This window comes from Sebastes umbrosus, chromosome 15 (genome assembly GCF_015220745.1).
Source record: "Sebastes umbrosus isolate fSebUmb1 chromosome 15, fSebUmb1.pri, whole genome shotgun sequence".
Lineage (NCBI taxonomy): Eukaryota > Metazoa > Chordata > Actinopteri > Perciformes > Sebastidae > Sebastes > Sebastes umbrosus.
This window is the reverse complement of record NC_051283.1, coordinates 8,796,182-8,808,655: the sequence shown is the minus strand read 5'-3', so window position 1 is coordinate 8,808,655 and position 12,474 is coordinate 8,796,182. Positions and strand designations below refer to the sequence as shown.

Here is a 12,474-nt window from a genome sequence, read left to right as displayed (position 1 = left end):
ATAACCAATATATGTTTTTTCCTTCCTTATTCCTTCAGTCATCTTGTGACCCTTGACATTAATCTTGGAGGGTCCTTATCCGCAGGTTGGAGACACTGATTTAAAAAGACTGTACCAGTTGTTTTTTTTATGTTTCAGCCAATGTTTATACAAATTACATTACTTTCTACTCCTGCGCATTCATTAAATAATGCAGTATTGCCGGCGGTAGCTCAGTGGGATGAGCGAGTCGTCCTATAACCAGAAGGTTGGAGGTTTGATCCCCGGTTTCATACTGTCTGCATGTCGTGGTGTTGTTGACCGAGACACTGAACCCCAAGTTGCTCGCCGGGCGCTTCACAGCAGCCCACTACTCCTAACTGCTTAGGATGGGTTGAATGCAGAGGTCAAATTTCAGTTGTATACTGTACCTGTATGTATATTATAAATGTTTAAATGTAATATTTCTTTTCTTCTGCCACCCGATGATTCCAACCTGTTCTGTTCCCTCCCTCGTTTTATATCCATGGGCTCGTGTGTATGGATTCCTGCTCTTATATATGTCTGAGGTACATCCTAGTTTTTTGATATAGAGACACCTCTATTCCATTCTAACCATGTAAAAAGTATGACAGCCATGGGCTTGATGTGATTCTTATAAGCTATGAGGTGCTTACCGATATTATTGATTGATAAATGTCGGTATATGCATTTTTGTATATATTGTTGTATATTACGTATATATGTGTTTTTCTTAATATACATGCAACATTACCTGTGATCATATATAGGATATTTGGGTCACTGGCGGTGTCATGTAACTGTCATGTGAGCAGAGCGTTTACCTTTTAAGACGGCGTCTCTGTGCAGATTTATTAAGTCTGAAGAAGAGCTTGTGCTCGAAACGTCACTAACTAGGATGTACCAATAAATTGCACCTAAAGGGAGCTACAGTGTGCGGACCTTCCTCTATGTTTATCATTGCTGTCTTCTACTGGTCCAGCACCAGCCTACTACGGTTTTGGATGTGCGCGACCACCTTTCACTGTTTGGAAGTGATGCAGCCACACGTTTGTATTTATATCGTTTTATTATTGATATTTTTTTTAAAGTAGTCGATACAAAATATCAAAGTATCGAAGTATCGCTACCACAGTATTGATCCGCCCATCCCTAATAATCACATTGACAAAAGAAGACATGTTGTCATCCATCAGTTGTAACTGTTTGATCCCATAAATTTTATCAGCGTACTGAAAACTTAGGAATTATGGTGGCAAAAGATACGAAATGCAATGTTTTTTGCCAACAATTGGGGATCACTGCAGCAGCCCCAACATCCAGTAGCTGCATTGACTGCGAGGGAGGTGAAGCCAGAGGCCTGATGGGATTGTGGATGGGTGGGGCGGCTGTATGACTGTGCAGGGGTTGAGGGCACGGAGGAGGCAGAGTCTGCTCAGCTGAGAGCAATGTCTCACCCAGGCACCAGAATTTCTTCATTAACGAAGACACACAGACATCAGAGGGACGGGGTTGGGGTTTTGGGGCGGACGAGGGGGCGGTCTGCAAACACACCTCCCCGCCGCTGCGCTGACTCGCTGTTCCAGACTTGACAACTTGTTTTTTGGCATCGGCCCCTCGTAAATCACCCGCAAGGGCCTTGCACAATGTGACTCACCGTCATAATCGTGGTGTTTGCGGAGGCCGCTTCGCCCTTCTGTCTTCTTCCATCGCTGTCTTATTCCTGGAAGTGGAGGAGGGATACGTGAGGGGACACCAGGACAAAGATGAGACAGGAGACTGGCATCTTCCTCAGCTGACAGATTTAGATTTACCCCATTGGATGAAAACATCAGTCCCTGTCTATGTCAGCAAAACAAATGGAAAATGTAGTTATAGTGTGTTTTACCCTCCACTACAACTCCGCTACGACTAAAACTGCACTCACAATAAGGCAACAGTGACCCGACCCAACATCTGCATCTGTTGTTTAGAGTCCTCCGTCCTCCACACCTGGGTGCTGGGCACACTCTGTAAAGCGTATTTGGAGCACACACTTCCAGGGGTGGAGAGGAGGCCGGTGTGCAAAGTCAAACTCCAATTGTCAATTAGTGAAGGCCAACACAGGCTGCAGGCTGCGGTGTACGGAGCAGATCAGCCATCGTGGAGAACAAAAGGCTTCAGTGAGCTTAGAGTCCTCAGATCAACACACACACACACACACACACACTGTAACGGTGAGATGGCTCTGGGCCCAGCAGGACCTGTTTATCGCTCCAGACTGAGCAAAGAACATCAGCAAACATCCTCCCCACTAAGTCTGGACAACTGCTCATAAACAGGTACACACACACACACAAACACACAAACACAGATGAAACACTAGGGCTCACTGACTCTTTTATTTTTGACTTACTGACTGTAATAAAGTCATTCCACTTTCAATTCTACGAATAGTACATATAATGGAAAGTACCTCAAGCCTACTCCCTTTACTATATCTGGTAGAGATTGTAGACACACCGGTGTAACTTATTAGTAATGGCCCAGTATGATTCACAAATAACCGCTCATATTAAAATAGTGTCAGTTGTTCATTGGTCCAGTGAATCACATATTAAAGATGTGAGAAAATCAAATACTATTATATAAGGGAAACGCATAGTAAGACTTGTTAAATACAAATCAGTTGGATTCGTGTGCATAAACTCAACATTCTATATATATATACATATTGTACATGTACATATGTAACTGTAAAAATGTATAATATTTTCTCTCTCCTCATCATTATAGGATCACAAAAATAAGGCAATATGACTGAATGACTCTGACCTTTGACCTCCCTGCAACAGGATGCTTGTTATAGAGTGCTACAGGAATGACTCTTAAAACCAAGGCCTATGGAAAGGAGGCTGGGTCACGCGTCATCAACGCGTCATATCTTTGGGGGTATAACACATGCGCAGTAAGATCTGGTCTGCACTCGCCGAAATTGAGCCAATCGCAACGCACGACTGCAGCTTCAGTTACACTGCGCATGTGTTATACCCCATACTCCAAGACCCGTGACCCAGCCTCCTTCTATATGCCTTGCTTAAAACCCGGAAATGAGTTAGCACTTTAGCACTTCCAGTTCCCTCGTCTGGAAGTCAATGGGTTTTTAGTTAGACCCCTGAAATAAGGTCTGTGGTTAACACAAGCTGAAGAGATTTTAACGTTTTGTTCTACGAAAATATACATCAATAAATACCCCACCCGTGCATTTTAAAGCTTTTATGTCTTAAAAAAAAGGTGGTTGCTAACAAGTGGCTAAATGAGACTACTAAACGTCATCACGCTGACTTGTCCGCCTTTACAGCCTTGTTGTGTATACTCATGCGGCCGTGGTGTAGTTCGTTTATAACTCAACATTAGATTTTCACTTCTGGCGATCGCATTCACGCTTCAAAAATCACAGAAGTGGTGTTCATTTGTGGAGATTATCTTGCTGACCAAAACATGTAAGTAATCCAAAACCAAATGGAGAAATCAGATTAGCGTTTTGTCGAGGGAACCCGAGTTGGCCAACAAAAATACTTCATCCCTGGACCACTCTATATTAACAGTCGATCAAATGATTGTGAAATATGACGTGAACTGGTGGCAATCCCTTGGACAGTTCCTAACTCCACAGCTCTACCAGGTCTTTCAGCTTGTTTTGTGGGGAGCTCTTGCCACTCAGCAGGCTGGTTGGGTTAATCATCTCTGAGGAGGAGCAGCCGTTGGAGCCCTGATTGTTCCTGATGAGGATCAGGTGTGTGAAGCCTATTTCTACCTCTGGTTTCAGTGTTCAGATGCTGACTACTGTGTCGTTGTGAGAGGTAGTGAGTGCTTCTTCTTTCTGTGTAGAGGTGTGTGTGTATCAGCAGAAGTTACCATGTGAACCTATCTGCATGATTTGCTCACCGTTTGCTGTTTGCTCTTTGAGCTCACTCTGTTAGAGAGGGATGGGTCTGTGTGGCCCGGCTTCTCAGTTTTGACCTGGCATTGCTGCCAGTGTCTTTAGTCGACTTTACTCTGTTTCCCGGAGAGTTTATCCTCTAGTCAGCTGCTCGGCAGCGGTGTTTAACTGGGGCTAAATTTAAGATTACCCCTGGTCCATAATTGCATCCCACTCATTGTTAATCTGACAATCTTTTGGAGCATTGTTTTGTTTCTTTGATTCATAACTCCGTCTCATCAACCTTGTTTCCAGCAGCAGCAGGCAGCTGTTTTTAACAAAGAAACCCTGATGAACCACCTGTACTGTATACACTACCTGCCCAGCACCAGCAGAGAGACAAAGTCAGGGATAAACTAGTGCAGTGATTTTCAAAGTGGTGGCCCAGGCCCCCTTTGGTGTTGCCAGGGGGGCCTCATCAAATTGGAGAGAAGATGAGGGAAAATGAATACAAAGAAGCTATTATTATAATAAAATATAATATATAATAAAATGCCATTTAACATATTGGAATCTTATTTGCCATGCCGATCTTTCTATTTACCTGCCATTCAAAACAACACATCACATCATAAGCCATCAGTGTTGACCTGTAACAGTCTGCGCCTGCTACAAGACTAAAAGACCTGACAAGGAGACACACACACACACAGTGTTGTTGAATGTTGTTCAACTAAGCTGACAAACAATGCTTATAATGGAAAACAGAAGTATCTAATCTAATGGAATGATTAAAGATATGAACTATAAATATCATTATTATTGCATTAATAAAAGTAAAGACATATTTAAGTTAGTTTTATTTTATTTTTCCTATTTTATTTCTAATTTACTTATGATACTACTTTGCTGTATTGTCAATGGCAGGACATCTTGCAAAAGGGGGACCCCGGCCATAAGCTATAATGCTATTTTGGGGGGCCTTGGCATGGAAAATCTTGGGAACCATTTAACTAGTGAACATAATGCATCATTTAGCAGCTAAAGATCCAGATATTTTTCTTGGGAGTTGGTGGAGACCAAAAACAGAGCTAGAAGGAGAGTGAATATCGGACTTATTATTTTTTTAGGTACTTGCACTTTACTTATTTCAATGTCAAGCTACTTTATGCTAAAATATGATGACTATTTTATATGTTAAACTACCCAAGTTGGTAGAATGACCTCTATCTCAACCAACAACAACATCAAAATGCTGCTTAAACATCAATGTACCCATAGGCTAATAATAATAATAAAAAAGCTCGTTATTCGCTTTTTACACGGCTACTTACTTAAGAAATCAATAATTTGACACAATATGATCCACCAGAGTCCAATATCAGAATCACACCCATCACAACGGTCTGTTATAAAGAAATAACAGACGTAGAACGCCATGATTGACCAATCAGAATTGAGTATTCAACAAAGCTGTGTAATAATAAGTAATAATATAACACTTTGCTTAATAAGTAGGCTACTTGTATGTTTAATACAAGTACATTTTGTTCTGTACTTTTACTTCAGTAAGATTTTGAATACAATTATACTGCAAGTAAGAGATTTGTTTGCCACTGCTAAAAAGGACTTCTGCCTTCTTCCATGAGGAGAAAAATATACTCAAAGTTAATTTGCTTATCTGAATGAATATCCATAAGTTTAAGCAGTTTAAACAAAGACAGCTTCTGTATTTTGCTGAAGCTAACGGAGATAAATTCCTAAATTTGGAGTGGCAGTAAAGTGGAGGTTTTCAGAGATGTTGGCGTTTCATGAGTGGACCTTTGCTCCGCTGCTATCGGCCCCGCCAGCTGCAGGTCACATTGCTGCTTCATTACTGTTTGCCCGTGGCCCCGTGACCCTCCAGCCTTCATTTGCACCTCGGTGAGGACCACTCCATCACTGCTCGGAGGCCGGAGCTCTGCGGGTCTGACACACACATCACACCACTGACATCATGAGTGCACGGCCAAGCCACCGGCCTCAGGTATGAGCCAGAGATGGAGCTGGATCAACCAGAAAATACTTTTACTGTACATTTCACATGGTTTTGCCTGGGGGGCGGGGGGTTCTCTTCAATTGAGCTTGGTACTGCAAATGCTGATTTTTTTATTTTTATTTAATATGATGTAGTTTTTTGTTTTGTTTTGGGTTTGTTCCTTCGATAAGGCCAAATGCATTTATTTATGACATTTTAAAATCAGCCCCAACATAATTTTGATGTTACTTTGATTGTATATGTGTACTTTTACCTTAAAAGTGATTTTGTACAAAGTATGTGTATGATAAATATGATGTACTGGATTTCAGACCCCAGCAAGACTAGCTGCTGCCATTGGCATCAGCTAATAGGGATCATTTTGAATAAATAAATAAATAGATAAATGAATAAACAGATAAATGAATAAATAGCTAAATTAATAGATAAATAAATAAATAAAAATGTGTCATTGTAAATTTTGAAAATTACTAAAGATTTGTCAATTTTAACAAATTAAATAGTGTTACATACAACGTTGTGTAAACTATGACTTTGACTCAGTGATGATCAAAATGTGAATAACCACTTGCCATTTTAAACTAAAATCTATTATTTTTGAATGCATAATTTTAAAACCGTATGATTTTTTCCTTGAAAGATTCTTCCTTCATTTAACTTGTACACATTTTTTATTTTTTTTAATCTATTCATAATAATATATAGAATGAATTATGATATTATAACAAAGTGTTTAAAGTTGTGTTTTGCAAATAAAAAAGTTGGTAAATTGAACTGAGTTTGGTTTGTGTCCAATGTGTTCCTGCCAATAACGCAAAGTCGGCTTTAATGTGCATATCTTCGTTTATTATATTCAATCCCAGGTGTTAACGTTCCGGGTCCGTATACCTTTGACTTTCCTCACATGCAGATCTGAATGTGTTAGCCGTACGTCGCACCATAACGCAGATTGTAACAAAAGGGTGCCAGTGATGGAAAAGTACCCCGATGGATTTCTTAAAGTGGACACTTCTCCATCACCTCGTCATTTCAATTACATGTCAGAGAAGCCACATTCACTTAGCGTAGCGGTGCGGACGCTGTTATTTAAAGAAAGCTCATAACGCGGGGCCAAAAGTTTGATGATTGAGGTTTGATGCACGAGGGCAACACCTCGACTCTAAACCGGAGGGTTCAAAATGAGAATATATGAAACCTTATTGATGTTTTTCTGCTTGATTAAACCACAGTGGCCCTTGTTTGCCCTTTGACCTTTCAAGATTATGGGACTTTAGTGTTAATGTACATGGTGTTTTATGCTTTATTTCTTTCTCTGTGTGTATTAACAGCTTTTTGTGAAAGAAAAAAACAACTTATTATAATACTTGAAGTAGAGAAACAATAAATTCCTTGAGTTAAAATCATTTTAAGAGGCGAACCAAACAGACAAAATGACACTCGTATTTGAGAAAACAAACATTTTTAATTTATTATTAAATGACATAAATAAAACTCACAGCGAGTTCAAATACAAATAGATAGTTATGTACACTTGTTTGTGCAGGAGTTGGTCTTGACGAAACCCTGCAGGATGCAGAAGGCACTTGTGTGTCCGATCTTTGAACATTTATTGCAATCAGGAAAAAAAGGCACATTTATATGGAAAACACTGGACGTTAATTTATTCTATTTACACACATATACACATTTATGTTAGCAGAACCATTTTTTCATCTTATATATTTAAGGATAAAAACAAAAACATCAAAGTTTGCTCAGTTGAGTTTGGTTGTGTGGAGCTAAAGGAGTTTAGAAAAGGTGTAATTAACATGTTGGGGAATTATTAAGGATTTCTGAACATGTAAGTCTTATTATTCTAGTGTGATGTTGCCCAACACGGGAAGAGATGATTGTCTTTCAAGTTCTGTCTTTGCACATCAACTGACTCCAGACAAACTTTACACCTTTTTTTTTTTTTAAATAGAGCCTCTGGAATGATTTAATCTTCTAAACTGCGCTTTTTCACAAGCAGGAGCCAGAAGAGATCTTTGCATTTCATCTTCTCCAGGACCTTTTATTTGTGTCTTTAGTCCGGCTCCTGAAGCCTCCAGAGACTCAGTAGCTCTGAGCCACGGGCGCCCAGGACGCGGTCAGCCTGGCGATGGAGCTCTCGAACTGGGCATCCCCGACTTCGCTCAGGCTGGGGTCATACATGGAGGAGGGCGAGGAGACGGGCAGCGAGGAGGTCAGGCCCGTGTAGGAGGAGCCCCTCAGGAACTGGGAGGTCAGACCTCCGGGTATGGAGCCCGAGGCCGAGCCTGAAGGGGTGAGGGTGGTGCCAGCTACTGACCATAGGCTGGGGTACTGGCTGTAGGACGAGAGGGACAACAGGAGGGTTTTAGTTGATAACGTCTACGCAAAAAAATGAGGGTTCAAAGATGGCGACAACATGGAGGGGGGTAAAGAAAAACCAGGAGGCCACTATCATTGACACTAAATCACATGAACTAATAAACACAAAGAGGAAACTAATAAAAAAGTGTTTTGATGCTGATGAAATCCAACTTAAACAACAAATGTCCAGCTCTATCTCTGTGTTTTATTGTGTTGATGCGTCATTGATGTTGTCTTATGTATTCTGTTTTTGTGACCCTGGCTGCAAAACAAATTTCCCCTCATGGTACAATTGAGATAACCTAACCTAACCTATGGTCAAGAAGCTTACCTGGACTGGGATGTGGAGTTAGTGCTGTGGGACAGAGTGCCCATGCCTGTGGAGTTGGGGATCTGAAGAGCGGACCAGCTGTCATGAGTGGGCAGACTCCCTGAAGTGTTGTCCATGTAGTTGTCTGAAAATGAGGCACGGACCACAACTTAATGCAAATTCTCCCATTTGTTTTGATTCCTAACATGATAAATTGAAATTGAATTGACACTGAGGCTGAGGTTGCAGGTATATAGGGGTCAAGTAAGGGGTCTTACTCGTGCTGGAGGTGCGGTGTGGGTAGTGGCTGGGATACGGGGCCGCTCTGTGGTTCCTCAGGCTGGAGTAGCGCTCGCAGTAGGAGCCGGAGGAGTGGCCCGCTGAGCTACTGAACTGAGGAGGGCTGCTGCTGGGGCAGATGGGACTCTGGCCTGGGAGGAACCAACCTCCAACTGTGGAAATAAAATGACCAAAATTAAGTCATATAACACATTCGCAAACCTCTGTTTTACCATTATTTCGTTCATCATTTTCAGAAGAAATGAATGAAACTCACGCTGAGAGTAGCCAGACTGTTGGCTGTCTGCATTGTGATCGGGGAGGTCTTTATGGTCACTCCTGCAATCAAAAAAACAACAACATTAGATGCCATACTGTCAGGTACACTAAGTGGATCATGTGAGGAATTATCTGAGGCTCATACCTTTCTTTTGCATCCAAGAAGGCTTTGGCAAAGGGGTTGTGCTTTATCTTCAGAGCAGTAATCTGAGGAGGAGGAGGACATGACAGCTGTTAGCATTTGAATCAATATTCAAAGAGTGTTATTAAGGTTTTTATGTGCTTCATGCACAACTGACCTCTTCATTCTGGTAAGCAGTGACTGCGATGAACTGTGTTTCGGGGAAAGACTGGCTGCTGATCATCTTCTGGATGCCTCCGACCTTCACGATGTGTATCCTCGGCTCATACTTGTGCAGAGAGTTCAGCATGATCTACAGAAGAAACAAAAAATCCCAATTAGTGTTACTATTTATCATTATAATAAGTCAATTTCGTACTTTTCTCAGATCAGGTGAAGATATGTTCTTAATATATATGTTCTTAATATGCCCTTGTACAAAGTATTTCCTTTTATAATTGTAATATAAATGTAATTGTAATTGTAATATAACTTATTACTCTAATGGAGCTTCCCAGCAAAAAGTATTTCACACGCATGACAATAAACATCTTGAATCTTGAATCTTGAATCTTGATATGGCTGTAAAGGTGACATTAAGTGTCTCTCTCTCTCTCTTTATACTAATTATCCACATTGTTTTGTCATGTTTCTTAATACTGAAGAAATCCAACAGGTCCTAAAATAAGTGAAAGGATTTTGGATAATAATAATTTAATATTAAATAGACTCTTTAAATGAATATATCTTCCTGTTTGTTTTTGTTTTTTTTATCCTGTAGGCCTAATGTGGCACAGCTAAAATAGTATTAAAAAAAGTGTCACCCTATCACCATAATTAATGATCTTCTTCATATATAATCCCAATTAGTGTTACTATTTATCATTATAATAAGTCAATTTTGTACTTTTCTCAGATCAAGTGAAGATATGGCTGTAAAGTGACAGTCTCTCTCTCTTGATACTAATTACCCACATTGTTTTGTCATGTTTCTTAATACTGAAGAAATCCAACAGTTTCCTAAAATAAGTGAAAGGATTTTGGAAACTACCTCTTATTCCAGTGGTAAATAATAATTTAATATTAAATAGCCTCTTTAAATTAATGTTTGTTTTTTTATCCTGTAGGCCTAATGTGGCACAGCTGAAATAGTGTAAAAAAAAGTGTCACCCTATCACCATAATGAATGCTATTCTTCATATCTCCTCACCTGTCCTCCCCCGTTGAGTTTATTGGAGAGTTTGACTTTGCTGAAGGAGACCGGAGCTTTCATCCAGTGCGCTCCGAAGTTGGGTGAGTCCGGGTGGATGTAGACGCAGCTGGGGCTCTGTGGCTCCGGTTTGCCACCGGGAACCCACTCTCCGTTCACGTATTTCCACCGGTTGTTGTCCGCGGCCACGAAATCCAGCAGCACCGAGTACATGGCGTTGGGGTCGAGGCCGCTGACGTTGGCCCTCAGCACCGGGAACATCCTCCTATAGAAAGAAAAAACAACAAGGTGAGTAAGGATTTGTTTAAGGCTTATGTGAAAGTTTTTTAAGCACATTTTATTTTAGCTCAATCAGAAAACCAACTTTCGTTACCATTTTTATTTATTTTATTATTTTATTTCTAAGGCCTCAAAGAGCAGCACTTTTGACAGACCACTTGTGTATGTGAGACCCTGTGTGATATCAAAATATAATTATAATATTATTATAAGTATAATTATAAAATTATAAATAAAATTAAGAACATTTTATAAACGAATCACACTGAAAACCCCCGTGCGTAAAAAGCGCGTAAAAACGTGCCCAAAAAAAAGGGCACCACTTTTTCTTTTTCCACTGGCTGCTGTTTTCATTTGGAAACCTACCTTCCCGTTTTGGTGACAATCATCTCGTTGGTTAACTCTTTGAACTTGTTCCATAGATCTGCATCATCCAGGCTCAGTTTAATATCCCTCTCGGACGCGTCTCCCTTCTCGCTGCCCTTCTGCAGCTCGCTCTCCACGGCGCTGAGCAGATGCTCCAGACGCTGGTCGCTGTTGGTGCTGGAGGAAGAAGTCATTATGTCCAAATGCTAGAGCAAGTGTAGAGATAGATCTAGATCCAAAGACGTGTAGTGTAGAGGCTCAGTGACTCTGAGACAAGGCCCGAGTGATAGTGCTTTGTAAAGCCTGAGGCCTCATCCTTTAAGGGCCCCCAGGGACCTCATGGGGATGTTGGGCGTGGTCTCTGGTCTGTGGTCTGTGCGCACACATCTCAACTCTCTGACCGGCTCTCCAAACACCGCCTCCTCACCAGGCTGAAGCTCTCCACATAATAACACATTTTTATAATAAAAAAATTTAAATCAACTTTTACCTTTAAAAATTTAAATTTGTTTCCCTCAACCAAACTCCACTAAAACTTTTTTTAAAAAAATGCATGGCCCAGTATATAAATACAACATCCCATATAAAATGGCATCTGAATACATGTACAAAAACAAAAGCTCAGAGGATGTAAAACAACAAAAAATCGGTGAGGATTTCTCTATAAGCTATCATCTGAAATTAAACAATTTTGGTCCTGAATCGTAGAGAGAACACAGTTATATATAAAGTTCAACACAGATTTTGAAGTTGAATCCTGAAGTTTGAAAAAATTCCAACAGCTGGTGATTATTTCAGTGTCCTTTTTTAGACATTTTACAGCTTTTATGGAAGGTTAAAATTACTACTTTACTGTAGAAAATGCTGTTGGAGTGAAGTTTGGGATTTATAGGTTTGATACCTACAAATCTATTACAGCCTTTCGCAGTTGATGCCCAGCACATTCAAAGCGTTACAAACAAAAGAAGGGAAGCGAGGCCACGGAGCCATGCCTTTGAACTCAGTTGTATATTTGCAAATAGTTGCTAATCTTTTGTCGTCTCAAATCCACATGGAAGAGGGCTTGTGTTTACTGAGTATGGGCCATTAGGGCAGACTCTGTGTTCCTGTTGTGTCAAAGTGTGGACAGCCCAGAAGTGAGGCCTGGATTTGCATAATGGGCCTGCACGGCTCCCTCTGAGACTCTGATATTAAATATTTCAGCCAGTTGGAGGCTGAGTGCTCGGCAGAGGCCGTTTCTACTAAATTGACTAAACAAAAGCTGTGGAAAAGTGGCGGAACTTCTCTGTTTACTAGCTGCATTTCAGGACAGATCGTG

General features: G+C 40.7%; 1 protein-coding gene across 1 annotated transcript; it reads right to left on the bottom strand.

The window, feature by feature from the left end:
- Nucleotides 1-7,442: 7,442 nt before the first annotated feature.
- Nucleotides 7,443-11,792, bottom strand: tbxta (T-box transcription factor Ta). The gene is made up of 8 exons (XM_037795263.1): nt 11,157-11,792; nt 10,512-10,776; nt 9,480-9,614; nt 9,326-9,387; nt 9,179-9,240; nt 8,901-9,074; nt 8,644-8,767; nt 7,443-8,286 (listed from the first exon to the last, which is right to left on the bottom strand). The coding sequence occupies exons 1-8, from the start codon at nt 11,348-11,350 to the stop codon at nt 8,034-8,036; spliced, it is 1,269 nt and encodes a 422-aa protein (XP_037651191.1). The 5' UTR covers nt 11,351-11,792; the 3' UTR covers nt 7,443-8,033.
- Between the last annotated feature and the right edge of the window lie 682 nt (nt 11,793-12,474).

What these genes read in the sequence shown, in the direction of transcription:
- tbxta (XM_037795263.1), bottom strand. Translation starts at nt 11,350, where the DNA reads ATGACTTCTTCCTCCAGCACCAACAGCGACCAGCGTCTGGAGCATCTG. An exon ending in ATTGTCACCAAAACGGGAAG is followed by an intron (nt 10,777 to 11,156) that starts GTAGGTTTCCAA and finishes TTCTTTCTATAG; the next exon opens with GAGGATGTTCCCGGTGCTGA. An exon ending in ACACCGCACCTCCAGCACGA is followed by an intron (nt 8,768 to 8,900) that starts GTAAGACCCCTT and finishes CCTCATTTTCAG; the next exon opens with ACAACTACATGGACAACACT.